This window comes from Chelonoidis abingdonii, chromosome 1 (assembly GCF_003597395.2).
Source record: "Chelonoidis abingdonii isolate Lonesome George chromosome 1, CheloAbing_2.0, whole genome shotgun sequence".
Classification (NCBI taxonomy): domain Eukaryota; kingdom Metazoa; phylum Chordata; order Testudines; family Testudinidae; genus Chelonoidis; species Chelonoidis abingdonii.
The window spans coordinates 310,274,117-310,288,836 of record NC_133769.1 but is presented as its reverse complement, the minus strand read 5'-3'; the positions used below and the strand labels follow the sequence as shown (position 1 = coordinate 310,288,836).

At 38.2% G+C, this 14,720-nt stretch overlaps 1 protein-coding gene across 1 annotated transcript in view; it reads left to right on the top strand.

Moving 5' to 3' along the window:
• The window catches only part of EPSTI1 (epithelial stromal interaction 1), an 84,247-nt gene extending 70,165 nt beyond the window's left edge, over positions 1-14,082 (top strand). The window contains exons 9-12 of the mRNA XM_032781772.2: positions 1,141-1,214; positions 5,000-5,105; positions 11,217-11,260; positions 13,523-14,082. Coding sequence (XP_032637663.1) covers positions 1,141-1,214; positions 5,000-5,105; positions 11,217-11,237 — 201 coding nt within the window. The 3' untranslated portion in view covers positions 11,238-11,260; positions 13,523-14,082. The remainder of the gene's footprint in view (positions 1-1,140; positions 1,215-4,999; positions 5,106-11,216; positions 11,261-13,522) is intronic.
• Positions 14,083-14,720: the final 638 nt, after the last annotated feature.

The following is a 14,720-nucleotide window of genomic DNA, read 5'->3' as shown; positions in this document are numbered from 1 at the left end:
AACTGTACCACACTGCCAGCTCCTTCCCTGGCATCTTTCCAGCTAGGTGGAAAGAGTGTGAGTCCAGAGATGGGTGTAAGAAAACCAATTCTGGAACCCTTTTCTGAGTAAGCCATAATCATGGGAACAGCCCCTCTGATATCACTAGCAGCAGTTTGCATAATTTAGGATTACTTTTAAGGGCAGCCGGATCTATCTCTAGAACACTATTCAGTTTGGTATAAACAAGTATCCACAGACAATACAGCAAGATAAGAATAAATTGAATGAGCATATTTACGTAGCATATTTACGTAGCGGTCGCTATGGACTCTCTCTAAAGCCAGGTATTCATAACAAGAGGCCTGACTTCAGAAAGGCTCGGCATAAAACAGCGTAAGTGTGGCTCCAAAGATAATAGTATGCAATTAAGGAACAAAGAAATGTACATAAATAAAATTCCTCAAAACTTTGTCCCAGTAACAATGGACAGAGGTAGTTTCAAAACCTAGAGCTATGTTGTAAAAGGTCCTGTTCTCTCCTCCACTTCTGCAAGCAGAAGAGAAGCAAAACCTGAGGATCAGGGCAAAGGGAGGGACAGAAGGGAGGAGAGCATGTTCTATGGCATCCTCCTATGGCTGATTAACCATTTGGAAGCTCCTCCACAGTAGGTCAGCAGGAAGGCAGAGCCACAGAGTGGGAGAGGGTGGGGCTGAGGCAGGGCTGCAAGGCCCTCCAAAGCTTGCTTCCTCCTTCATGGTATAGTGTCATATCACTGCAGACTTTCATCAGGAGGCAGCAGTGGTCTTTGGAACCACCATGAAGGATAGAGGTAAAGACCTTCCATCTGGATGACGCCTGCCTCTGGTAGATCCCCCTAGATCCGAGTTTAGAACCCCCCCGGCTTCCTTTGCAAGAGGACACACGCCCTGCTGTCCAGTGGAAGACTGAAGAGGAGATGAAGTACATTTTTTGGGATGCGATTGGGTATTGTAAATAAAACTTGCTTCCCAGAGGAACTAAAATTTAAGTAAAAGTTTGGCAAATTAAATAGTGCACTAGTTAAGGTTAATATATTATGTAATTAATTGGGTTTGTCTTCTGAATAACTACATTAATTTAAAAAAAAATAAATTTGGGTTTCACTTTTATTGTTCCCAGGGTGAATTATTGGAACTGAGACGAGAGCAAGAAGAGCAAGAAAGAACAAAAGTGCATCAGAATGAACAGAGGAGGTATGGCTTACACTGAATTCTTGTCTAGATGACTTCATGAAACTGCAATTTTGTGCTTTAGGGAACCATTGCAATGAGGGTGCTCCAAGTAACATCTTTAGCATCAACCTTGCATGCGGACAAGCCAATGAGACCCATTCTCACAACTCATGTATAATCAATTTCTACACAATTGTGCGGTAACTTTTTTGCAAAAGGGGGTTTTGTTCCTTACCTATTGGTTTGAAGACAGAATGGATCTCTCGGGATGCATTTGGAGGGGAATCAGAGTATAATCTATTATACTCTAAGGCCCAGAATTTCAGAGAACTGTGCATGTCACTATGCCTAACTTATCTTTTCAGTCATGGCAAATACCTTAGCAAATGACTAGTGAAGTGTGTAAATGACCATGTGCATGTGTAATTATCAGGATGTCTGTGCAAGCAAATTAGGTGTCCAAACCTGGCACAAGGTTTTACATAAGTATTCCCATACCACACTGGATCCCTGGTCCATCTAGTCCAGTGTCCTGTCTATAGCATTGGCCAGTACCACTTACTTCAGAGGAAAGTTCAAGAAACTTCATAGTGGATAATTATGAACACTTTTCCTCTATAAACAAGTAACTGTTCCTAACTCCTATCAGATAGTGTTTGCATTATGCCCTGAAGCAAAAAGGCTTTATTCCTTAAAAATAGGTATTCAATCTACTGTGACTATAAATGTTCTTATTAGCCATATAAATATTTAATCCTACTAGTCTCTTGGCTTCAAAATAAAAAAAAGGTAGCTAGTATGAGTTCCATGGGCAAGCGAGCACTTTAATATATATTCCTTTTCTTAGTGTTGACTTTCAAATCTATTAAATATACCCTTGTTCTTTTATTTTGAGAGGGTAAATAAAGTCATCTTATTCATCCTTCAGCCTGTCTTCTCTGCATGCTAAACAGTCCCAGTTTAAAATTCCGGATCTCTCTCTTAATTGATTTCAATTACAACACAGAATACAAAGTGTGCAGTGCTCACCTTTATATTTATTTTTCGTTACAAATATTTGCACTGTAAAAACAAAAAATAGTATTTTTCAATTCAACTAATACAAGTACTGGAGTACAATAGTACAATCTCCTTATCATAAAAGTTGAACGTACGAATCTAGAATTATGTATTTTTTTAAAAAGAAAACGACATTCAAAAATACACTTCTTGTTCAGAATGTCACCTGAAAGTGAGGAGAGGTGTTCTCATGGCACTGTTGTAGCCAACTCTCAAGATATTTATGTGACAGATGCACGAAGAGAGATATGAATCTTTAGTGTTTCAATCACCATTCCAGAGGACATGCATCCATGCTGATGAAGGTTTCAGCTCAAAAATGATCCAAAGCAGTGCAGACCAACGCATGTTCATTTTCATCATCTGGTCAGATGCCACCAGCAGAAGGTTGATTTTTCTTTTCTGACGGTTCAGGTTCTGTAGTTTCCACATCAGAGTGTTGCTCTTTTCAGACTTCTGAAAGCATACTTTACACCTCATCCCTCTCAGATTTTGGAAGGCACTTCAGATTCTTAAATCCTGGTTCTAGGGATGTATCTAGCTTTAGAAATCTCCCATTGACACCTTTTTGCATTTTGCGAAATCTGCTGTGAAAGTGTTCTTAAAATGAACAACATGTGCTGGGTCATCATCTGAGACAGCTATAACATGAAATATATGGCAGAATCATAGAATATCAGGGTTGGAAGGGACATCAGTCATCTAGTCCAACCTCCTGCTCAAAGCAGGATCAATTCCCAACTAAATCATCCCAGCCAGAGCTTTGTCAAGACTGACCTTAAAAACCTCTAAGGAAGGAGATTCCACCACCTCCCTAGGTAACCCATTCCAGTCCTTCACCACCCTCCTAGTGAAAAAGTTTTTCCTAATATCCAACCTAAACCTCCCCCACTGCAACTTGAGACCATTACTCCTTGTTCTGTCATCAGGTACCACTGAGAACAGTCTAGATCCATCCACTTGGGAACCCCCTGTAGTAGTTGAAGCAGCTATCAATCCCTCCTCATTCTTCTCTTCTGCCAGACTAAACAACCCAGTTCCCTCACCTCTCCTCATGAGTCATGTGCTCCAGCCCCCTAATCATTTTTGTTGCCCTCCGCTGGACTCTTTCCAATTTGTCCACATCCTTCTTGTTATGTGGCCCAAATCTGGACACAGTACTCCAGATGAGGCCTCACAGATGTCGAATAGAGGGGATGATCAATGTACCTTGATCTGCTGGCAATGCCTCTACTTATACAGTCCAAATGCCATTAGCTTCTTCAACAAGGGCACACTGTGACTCATATCCAGTTTCTCATCCACTGTACCTAGTCTCTTCTGCAGAGCTGCTTCCTAGCCATTCGGTCCCTAGTCTGTTAACAGTGTATGGGATTCTTCCGTCCTAAGTGCAGCGGATCTGCACTTGTCCTCTTTGAACCTCATCAGGTTCTTTTGGCCCAGTCTCTATTTGTCTAGGTCCCCCTGTATCCTATCCCTTACCCTCCAGCGTATCTAGCACTTCTCCAAGTTTAGTGTCATCTGCAAACTTGCTGAGAATGCAGTCCACGCCACTCCTCCAGATCATTAATGAAGATATTGAACAAAACCGCCCAGGACCGACCCTTGGGAACTCCTCTTGAAACTGGCTGCCACTTAGACATTTGGCGCCATTGATCACTACCCACTGAGCCTGATGATCTAGACAGCTTTCTGTCCACCTTATAGTCCATTCATCCAGCCCATACTACTTTAACTTGCTGGCAAGACTACTGTGGGAGATTGTATCGAAGCTTTGCTAAAGTCAAGGAATAACACATCCCCTGCTTTCCCCTCATCCACAGACCCACTTATCTCCTCATAGAAGTCAATTAGGTTAGTCTGGCATGACTTGCCCTTGGTGAATCCATGCTGACTGTTCCTGATCACTTTCCTCTCCTCTAAGAATGCAGGTGAAACAGAGCAGGAGATGTACAATTCTCCCTCAAGGAGTACAGTCACAAATTTAGTTAATGCATTCCTTTTTTTAACAAGTGTCATCAGCATGGACGCATGTCCTCTGGAATGGTGGTTGAAGCATGAAAGGACATATGACTCTTTAGCACATCTGGCATGTAAATATCTTGCGATGTCTGCTACAACAGTGCCAACCTCTTCTCACTTGCAAGTGACATTGTAATTAAGAAGTGGGCAGCATTATCTTGTGTAAATGTTTCTCTTAGCAATTGGCTGAACAAGAAGTAGGACTGAGTGGACTTGTAGGTCGTAAAGTTTGACATTGTTTTGCTTTTTGAGTGCAGTTATGTAACAAAGTAAATTTGTAAGTTTCACTTATCTTTTTCATGATAGAGATTGCACTACAGTACTTGTATGAAGTGAATTGAAAAGTACAATTTCTTATTTTTACAGTGCAAGTATTTGTAATAAAAATTAAGTGAGCACTATACGCTTTGTATTCTGTGTTGTAACTGAAATCAATATATTTGAACATGTAGAAAAAAATCCAAAATATTAGATTTCAATTGGTATTCTATTGTTTTAACAGTGTAATTTAATCATGATAGATTTTTTAATTGCGATTTAATTTTTTGTTAATCACGTGAATTAACTGTGATTATCAACAGTTCTTGTTTTAACTAAGCAAAAGGATTCATGGATGACTTTAAGTACCAAAAGTCATTCACAGAAATCATATAATATTGAATTTCAAAGTCTATCAACCTCTTAACAAGCTGCTGCTATTAATGTTTTTTCCCTTGGTTTTTAAGGGTAAATAATGCTTTTCTGGACCAATTACAAAACAGAAGTCAACCAAGCAGCATTCACCAATCTGGACATTTTGAAAATATGGATCGTTTTGGCGGTGATAGCTGGGTGAGTAACAAACGCATCTTTTTAAAACTCCACAGTTGAAATCAATTAAGTTTTTTTTTGTTTTTAATGTAGCTACCTACTCCCCAGATGTTATTCTTTTAGTGTTCTACTTAGTCTGATGGGCAGTCTGCCAGGATAATTACTATAAATTCTACAATAGCTTTTGAGAAAAAATCCTGATATAAACAGTCTTATCAAAATAAAAAATGACAGCTGCCTTTACTGCAGAACTAGATTGCCTTGAATGCAAGACGTTATCACTGCTTCCCTAAGTTTAGAACAAAAATAAATGAAGTTTTAAAGAGATTTTCAAAAGACTCTAAATGAAAGATGCTTGGAAACGTTGTAAACATTTTTAATACATTCTGGAAGGGGAAAAAATAGCACATCAAGGATACAGCTGTTCATTTTTCCCCATAAAATTGTGACAAGAAAGACGTAGTGTATCCAATTTAAAATATGAAACCTTCTGCATGGCTTCTTTGAAGAAAAAAAATCATGGAATTTTGCTGTAATCCATTAAATATACAATATTAGATACTAAACTGAATTCACGCATTAATAAAAAATGAATGTGACTACAGTTCTGCATAATGGCATCGAGTGATCAAAAAATATTTGTACTAGTCCCTTATATTTAAATGAACCACAGCAGAAATTGCCCATTAAGGGCAAATGAAATTGTTAAAAGGATAATCTGCTGAAGAGGAAAACTTGCAAAGGAATTAAACATTGCAGAAAGACACACAGGGTTAAGTGAACTGGCAGATGTAACGAAAACCAATGTTAGCTCAAATGATAAAGAGCAACTTTGAGTAACCATGGTGATTGTCTTCTGATGTCTGTTTCCAGCACATAGCCCAATCCTACAAAGACCTGTATACATGTTTAACATTTATACATGTGAGCAATCGCATTGATATCAATGGGACTATGAATGTGTGCAAGGTTAACTATAGATAGAAATCTTTGCAATATAAGGGCCATCCTCATTGAAACTATCCATGTCATAGTTGTGCTAAGAAACCCCAGGCCAGTTGAGCCAACCAGCCACACAGAAAGACAGATGTTTAGCTCTTTGGGGAGGGTCTCAGTAGATGAGATTGACAAAGGGCAGAGAGAGGAAGTATGACAATCCACACTTTGCAGATGAAGGAACAGAGACACAGACTAAATGTATTTTTCAAGGTGCTACAGAAACCTGTTTTCAAGCCAGGACCTGAACCCAGATCTTCTGAGTTCTAGTCCATGGTCCTAACTGCAAGAAGTCTGTCTGCCCAATTGCTGAGAATTTTCACAATGACTTCAGTGAGAGTAGAACGTTGCCATCAGAGCCAATCACCATAATGTGCTACCCTACACAATACATGATTCTGTTACAAAACTTAAATAGTTTCAGTCTATGTATAGATCACTTAATAATCTATTATAGCTGTATGCAGCAATCTGTGCTATTGTGTTTATCCTTGCTTCTTTTTATAAGAACAAGCTAAACAAAGCCACAATACAGAGAGGTAGCAATAACCCTATTTTAGAGGCCACCATATAAATAAAACCCCAAGCTACAATAGCCTGCCTTCTACTGGGTAAAAATGACAAAGAATGGCTTTCTGTTCCCAACTATAAATTACAGAAAAAAGAAGGGAAGAATAAATAAAACAAGGAAGAGTTTAAAAAAAAATGCAATCATGCATCATGGGAGGGAATTTAAAGTGGCAACTTAAAAAAAAAAAAAAAAATCAGTGGGGAGGGGAGCCTGGAAGACTACAAGCAAAAGCCAGGATTGGGAGAGGTCACCACTTGCAGGATTGAAACTTTAGACTCTGATCCTACACAGACTTAAATATGTGCTTTAAATTTAAGAATATATGAATTGTCCCATTAAAGTCAATTGCATTACTACATAGAGTGCATAAAGTCAAGCACATGCAAAAATCTTTTCAAGATCAGGGTCTGAGATGGTAAATTCCTCATCGGAGGGTTTGAATCCTTTTATCCAATTTTGAAGAGAATGGAGTATATAGTCTGCACTCCAGTATTCAAGGTTGACAGCTTTATTTTAAAGGTGTATTTGTTTCAGAGTTTGTGATGTGGGGAGGCAAAAAAGCAATGAAAAAAATTGGGTCAAATTGTGGTTTATGCAAATCTTTAATACTTAACTTAAACCAATTTTGAGTATAGAGAAAAAAATCATCAGTGACTCCTCCAGAAGGAGGGAGGTCTCAAATGTTCCATGATATTCAACCATCAAATTGAAGGGACAGATGGGATGATTTCCTGAATCCGAGAGTTCATCCTTTCTCTGGATACAGCTACCTGCCAGCAATGTAGTTCTTAACATAGTTCTGAAGAGCAAATATTTTGCATTGGAACAGATCAGATTCCATGAAGTAACAAGGAGTTTAGTGTTGTGTGTGTTTTTAATAAATAAAGAAATAAAAAAAAATCTGTCAGATGATACCCCATCTAAGGTTTTCAGCCACCATAATCCACTTACCTGCAAATGATCTAAATTGAATACTATGATATGCTAACCATATACTTAGTGTACTTTTAAAGAACAAAGTATAAAGCTTTCCAGCAAAATGCAGCTTCGTATCAGCTCGTTTACCAAGTGCTTTTACCTCCTTTCTTGGTTGTGGGAGACAAATGATGTGGACTTTTTTAAAAATGGAAAACAAATTAATACCAGACTGCTCTCTGCAAGCTGATGCTCCCTTGGGATGTAGGGTTCATCACAGGCTAAAAGGGAAGATCTTGAAGGCGGCTCCAGTTAATACATTGGCAACCACTGTAAACCATTCTTTCTGGAAAACAGTAACAGCTGTCAGCTCAGTATGGTTTATAATTTCACAAAGCATTAAAGCCCAAGGTTTAAATTGTGGATAAATTGTCTCAACTATTTTGACACTAATAATGGATCTAAATGGTGTACCTGGCTTAATACAAATACACTTTACTTCTGTCTTTATGAAAAGAACAACCTCAAATATTTTGCACGTCTTTATATGCAGTTCAGCTGAATTTTTACCCATACTTAAAGAACTGAGGGATTTATAGAGACCAAGTATTAATATGTTGCTAGTCCCTTAATGGAGCTCTTATTTTTGTGTGAAACTCAAGGGCTCTCCATGGACCTTTCCTTTATCCCGTTCATAGAGAGAAATCACCTAGTAAACTGCTGAAATGTATGTAGTCTTCTTTTAACAAAATATAAGCTGCCATATTGAAACCTTACAGAGCTACAGTAAACTTGGGACCTAGAAAGCAACCTAAGATAGTACTGTCTCATTTCATGTCTCCATTACACCGTGTGTCATGCATAAGAATGAGGAATGTTTTTTGAATGCTGACTCTCCTCCTTTTGGTGATGCACAATTCAGGTATGAATACTGATAGGGAGGGGAAAGCTCATACACTGAAGGCATAGATGCACTGAGATGATAAACCACATTCTGTACTCCTCCAATATATAGAACAAGAATCTACTGGAAAAGCAACTGTCTAAATGAATGAGACTTACAATGTCGGTGTAATTTTGTAGCATGTTGTATTGGAATGATTCTTTTGGAGTCTTATTCAGTAGCCACCATGTGGTGTTTGCTCCTGCTAATTTTTCAAGGGATGAAACATGCCATAAAGCTTATTGTTGAATACTAAAGAAATAGTCCTGGTTAAGGAATGTAGTCTCACATGACAAATCAATGTGGTCCAGTAGTGAACAGCCTAATCACATGTGGAAGACTACATTTACACGAGGATTTTTATTGCACATATTACACTCGTGAACACTTGGGAATCCAAACCAATTTTGCTTTCCAAGCACAGGGAGATTGGATACTGGACTGGCAGAACAATGAATCCAATCCAGTATAGAAATTACTGTTTTGAAAAAAATTGTTTACTGCTAACGGTTTTGCCTGGCTGGTATTCATTGGATGGGGCACAACTTAGATCAGAAGTCAGCAACCTTTCAGAAGTGATGTGTCAAGTCTTCATTTATTCACTCTAATTTAAGGTTTTGCGTGCCAGTAATACATTTTAATGTTTTTAAAGGTCTCTTTCTATAAGTCTATAATATATAACTAAACTATTGTTGTATGTAAAGTAAATAAGTAAAAGTTTAAGAAGCTTCATTTAAAATTAAATTAAAATGTAGAGCCCCCGGACCGGTGGCTAGGACCCACGTAGTGTGAGTGCCACTGAAAATCAGCTCATGTGCTGCCTTTGGCACACGTGCCATAGGATGCCTACCCTTGACTTAGTTAGTTAATTAAGATGTGTGTTTAATGTTGAACCTTCAGGTAGAACTATGAAAGAAATGAATGTTTAAAACCACTTTTACAGCAAAAACAGCAGTACAGATAGGGGGCTTATTGAGTGCATCCTGAGTGGTCGCAACTGAGTTTAATGATTATCTGAAGAGTGATCAATTAGCATATGTAAATATGTGCTATTTGATCTGAGGTAAAGAAATTTCTGTTGAATAATATTATTTTCAAAGGAAAAAGTTAGGGCTCCTGTGTAACGCTGTTTGGAGTGGCTCAAGGGCATGACTACCAACTTCATGTCAGACGGTTAAGCAGGGCACACATCCGAAATTGGTTGAGAGTTCTGTACTTAGATTTCAGTAACCAAGCATCAGGTGTGTACTCCTCTTGCACTACAACTGCCTTAACATGGAGTCATAGAAGGTTCCCTTGAGTACTCCAATCTATCTTGCCACTCAAGCAAGCTTGTCTTTTTGATAAATGGTCACTTACACCAAAAATCATAACAATAGTCTAGCTACTCCCGATTCCAAAGGGCTGGTCACTTATCCCAGCTCAGTTGCACTTTAGATTTTACACTAAAGACAGCGCTTGTAGTCAATCCTATAATAAAATAACGAAAGATTTATTAACTAAGAAAAAGCAAGTAACCATATGCACACACACCAATGAGTTATAGTTTTTTGGTTCCAAAAGGTAATAGAAGCTGCTGTAATATGCAAGCTTTGTGTCCACTAGGGCCAGCCCAGATTAAGCTGCTGGGGATCCCTTGCTTATGCTTAGAAATCTTGCACTCTCCAATCTCCAAGCAGCATAGAGACTCAATTTCTTCTCATCAAGAATTTTTATTCACTTCCTCTCAGAGTTCAAGATGATGGGATGAGTTCATGCACAGGTCTCCTCTTCATGTGGGGGTGGGGACAGGAATACAATTAACAAAGTCTTTGTCTTTTGTTTCACAATGGCTCACCTGGTTGCAATGGACCTTCTTGGGGGAAGGATCTAACACCTTCTATAGGAAGCCAGCATTTTATATTTGGTCGTGCTTCTTTCCTCTGAGTTACAGTTATAGATGCTTATAATGCAAACACTCAATATAACTTTATAACATGGAGTACAGATGTTATAAGTGAGATTATTACGTGAAGCATCCTAGAAGCATTTAATAAAGTCTAAATATTGAACACATTTTTATAACTCCAATACCTGTTTTAACAATACCAACACATAGGTGAGCCAGACTGGTTTCCAGCTACACATTTGTCAGTGTTCCATTAAGGCAGGGTTTCTCAAACAGGGGTCACAGGAAGCGGAGTCCAGGACAAAGCGCTTCCAGCAGCCCTCATTGTTCTGGAGCAGCGATCCATGGCCAGTGGGAGCTGCAATTGGCGAGACCTGCGGACGGGGCAGGTAAACACACCGGCCTGGCCCACCAGGGCCTTTCCCTACACAAGCGGCGACCCCTGTTTTGAGAAACCCTGAGTTAAGGCCTTGGGACCTTTGCATGAGCTGGCCCCAGAACTGTCAGCATCACATCCAGAAAAAACACCTTTGAAGTGCAGCATTATAATGGTAAGTGTTCCAGATATCTCAAAAAAAACATTCAGAACAATACCTATGTTGAGTTGATTCAGTGAACCCACGCAACCCATCTTGTTGTTCATATTAAAGAGAGTCAATATTTGCTTATTTTTTTTACTGTCATTTTATTACCCAATCCCATAGATGCCTTTGAAATTTTCTCCCTAATTATATATTTAATAATTCTTCCTTTTAGTAAATATTTCTGTGCATATGTATTTATACTGTATTAACACAGGTACCTTTCTTTCTTGTCTAGCACTCAAGGTATTTTGAATAAAAGAATAATACAACCAAAAAAAGGTAAAAATAATAAACTATATTAGTTGTCTAAGTGTTATGCAGATGTCAAAGTTAATCATTTTTTTCAACTGAAAACTAAATTATTAGAACTTGTAATTAAATGTCACAACAAGAGGTGTTGTGTTAAGCATGTAAATGATTAACTTTAGTCTACACAGTTGCATAATATAGCTATGATTTCATTTATATATATAAAATACAAAGACACATACAATTCTGAATTCAGCTATAGCCATGTGGTCTCATTCACACAGTAGAGTTGTACGTGTGTAACTGAGGGCCAGATCTGATCTATACAACTCCACTGAAGTATATGAGACCAGCTGGCTGTAACAAACTGCAGAATTTGCATCATTGTGTTATGTATAATATTTCAACCCAAGGTAAACTGCACCACTAAGAGTTTAAACTGGAGTGTCACATCTACACTAGCATCAGTATAGCTATATCAGTGCAACTACACCATTGACCAGTACAGACCAGTTCTCGCTTCAGAAAACTTGTTTCCTGGTACACAGTCATGGACATTGGCTAGGGTAGGTTTTTGAAAACATGGGGTGGTGAAGTACCATAAATGAAATGCAAGTTATGTATCTATGTGTATGCTACCTATTCTTTCATTTATGGATAACTTTTCTAAAATGTTTTAGCCCTAATCCTCCTCCCACATACACCCGTGTAAATTAAAAGGGACACCACAGAAGTCAATGGAGTTCATTGTCCTAAAACTGGTGGAGGTGATGTGGGAATCAGGTCCTTTGTTTTAAAGTGGCATTTTCTTCTTTATTGCGTCTAAGTTTATCTTTTCATCTCAGTCTATTGCTTTTTTTCCTCCTGCTTGTACAAATTGCCACACTCAGTTCTGCAAATCCTTAAATCTCTAAAGTGTTAGTCTCTATTATACCTCTCTCTGTGATACTGTTTGAAGGATGCAACATAGAAATAAACTATTGTGTTTTAGAAAGGAAAGGATTTTCTTTAGATTTTCTTCCCTGCTAATTCACAATCCCCAAGGAAGAGAATTGAAGGTTTTGCAGAACTAGGACTCCTGGAATCTTAAAATATGAGGTCTGGGGTATCTGATGCCCCATTATTGATGTCTTTCATAGCTCTGGCTTTGAAGAGGTGATATTCTGAGCCCTATTCCAAGTGCTAGAATGTGTGTGCAGAGACTTAAAACAAACACACTGTTTTGTTTAAAATTTTGTGGGATCACTTTGTTTTTAAATGTTCCCTTTCATTGCTCTGTGTCCCCTATGGGACAAAACCCCCTAGTGGTTCTTCTCTATTTTTTTCATTAATTTAAACAGTTAATTTTGGAATGAATTTTTTTAACATGGATGTATTCTGAAGAGTGAATTTATAAAAATATTTCAGTGCTCTATATTGATTATCTTTTCATGAATTCCATATCAAATCTGCTCATCTTACAAGTTTAGTGTGTGCATGTTGAGAGGAGCGGGAGGTTAGAGGCAGGCAAGTTAAGTGCCAGCTCAGCAAGCATAACCTGAAACCTGAAAGCCAACCTGGGTTCTCTGTCCTTCAGCGGCTTGGCTGCAGAGGGCCCGCTGGTCCCGCGGCTTCAGCGGACCTCCCGCAGGCATGACCAGTGAAGGCAGCCTTCCTGCCGTGCTTGGGGCAGCAAAATGCCTAGAGCCACCCCTGTACATGAGCCACTATAAAATACTCTGCTGTATTGGCTGTGGATTGGCTAAGAGGAGTAAACTGCAGTAAAACCTTACTCTGGATGGTGATGTAGGCATATATGGCAGTAAATGGACACAAGCAGTATGTCTATGGAAGAAAGTTCCATTTTACCGTCACTTTTCAGAGCACAATACTTAGGGTTTTTTTGTTTTGTTTTAAACCCTTATGTAGCTAGATGAGCTGAGTTAATTGTAACTCACTAATTTTTTTTCACAGTCCCTACAATATCTGATACATAATGTACATAACCATGATCCCGGTATATTCTCTTGTGAGCCTTATTTTACTATTGATATGAGAGCACATCCCAGACTGCTACATTAATATATTGTTCAAAGAGCTATTCATGTTTCTGCAGAAAATTAGAACATAGTGAGTCAAATTTATAATAAGATAGAAAAATGAAAACTTTATAAATTACAAAATAAAACATGTCCAAGGGGAAACACTGTTTTCCAATGGACTCAATCCTGTAGCTGCATGACTTTTTTTAATTATTATTATTTTTGTTTTGCTGCATAAGGTAACTTGAATTCTGTTTTTTCTTTATTACAGGATGTTGGTGGAATATGTACTTTTATCTGGCCTTGACCAACTGACCTTGAAAAAGCTCCAGGGATGCTTCCTTTTATGACGTTATCGTGTTGAACCTCACTGTGATTTTTACCCTGACTTCAACTTCAGACCCACTTCCGTGAGCAATCTTCAGTGACTGGTTTCTGTCATTATTCACGCATATTTGAGGCAGTTAATTATCAAAGTCATATTTAATCTTTAATGACAGTGAAAGGTTTCATTATTTTTTTGCAATTTATCTTTCAGGAGGCAATTATAGCAGGATCTCATGAAAGAGACATGCTTGTAGCTTCCATGACTATGGAATCTGCAGGAATAACCTGCTCTCTCCTATATAATTAGCCAAAAAATCTGACAGCTTGCAGAGGCTTGTGGTGGGGGAAGGGAAAGAGGCAGTCTGTTCATTTTTGCTTGGTGGTTATCTGCTGAGGTTTAAAGAAAAAAATTGAAATATTACTGTGTGCACTAAACTGAATATTTTACTTTTTAAATATTTTTAAACGAGTACAAAATGTATGATAATAAAACTTTGAAAAATACTTTCAATGTGACTTAATTTATGGGGAGTTTTCTGTGCTATAATATACTGACTTTTTTCACTGTGTTTATATTTCTTCAATTTTCTCTAACTTCCATGGGGAAAATTGCATGTTGGATTGCTTCATTGACTTCTTTTTCTCTTCCTCCCTCCCATTCTAATGGAAGTGACCTGTTGTGATATCACTATTTCAGTAAGGTGCCATTGTGCTTTCCACAAAGTCCAGTGCACAAGCTAAATCTCTGCCTAATGTAAAATAGATGCTTATAGTGCCTGGCAGGTAAACCATGCAGATACGAAATCTTCCACATTTAAAGGTGTGTGTCTTATGTAATGGTGAAGGTTTCGCAAACGGTTTTTTCAATGCGTAGATGTACCATGATATTTTGCATCCCCATTATAATATGGAATTTATATAACAGATAATAAGCTTCAGACACAACTTTATTTCAAAGCTTGGATGCACCTATAGTTTTTGCCCTGCAGGATTATCTTTGCAATGCCCATAATTATGTCTGTTTCAGAGAATCACTCACCATCTCATATACTACTAGATTGAAGTTAATTGTATACCCTGACCTAACCTTAGAGTGACTCAGCGTAAATACCTCTGCATCTCTATGCAGGTATTAAGCATCT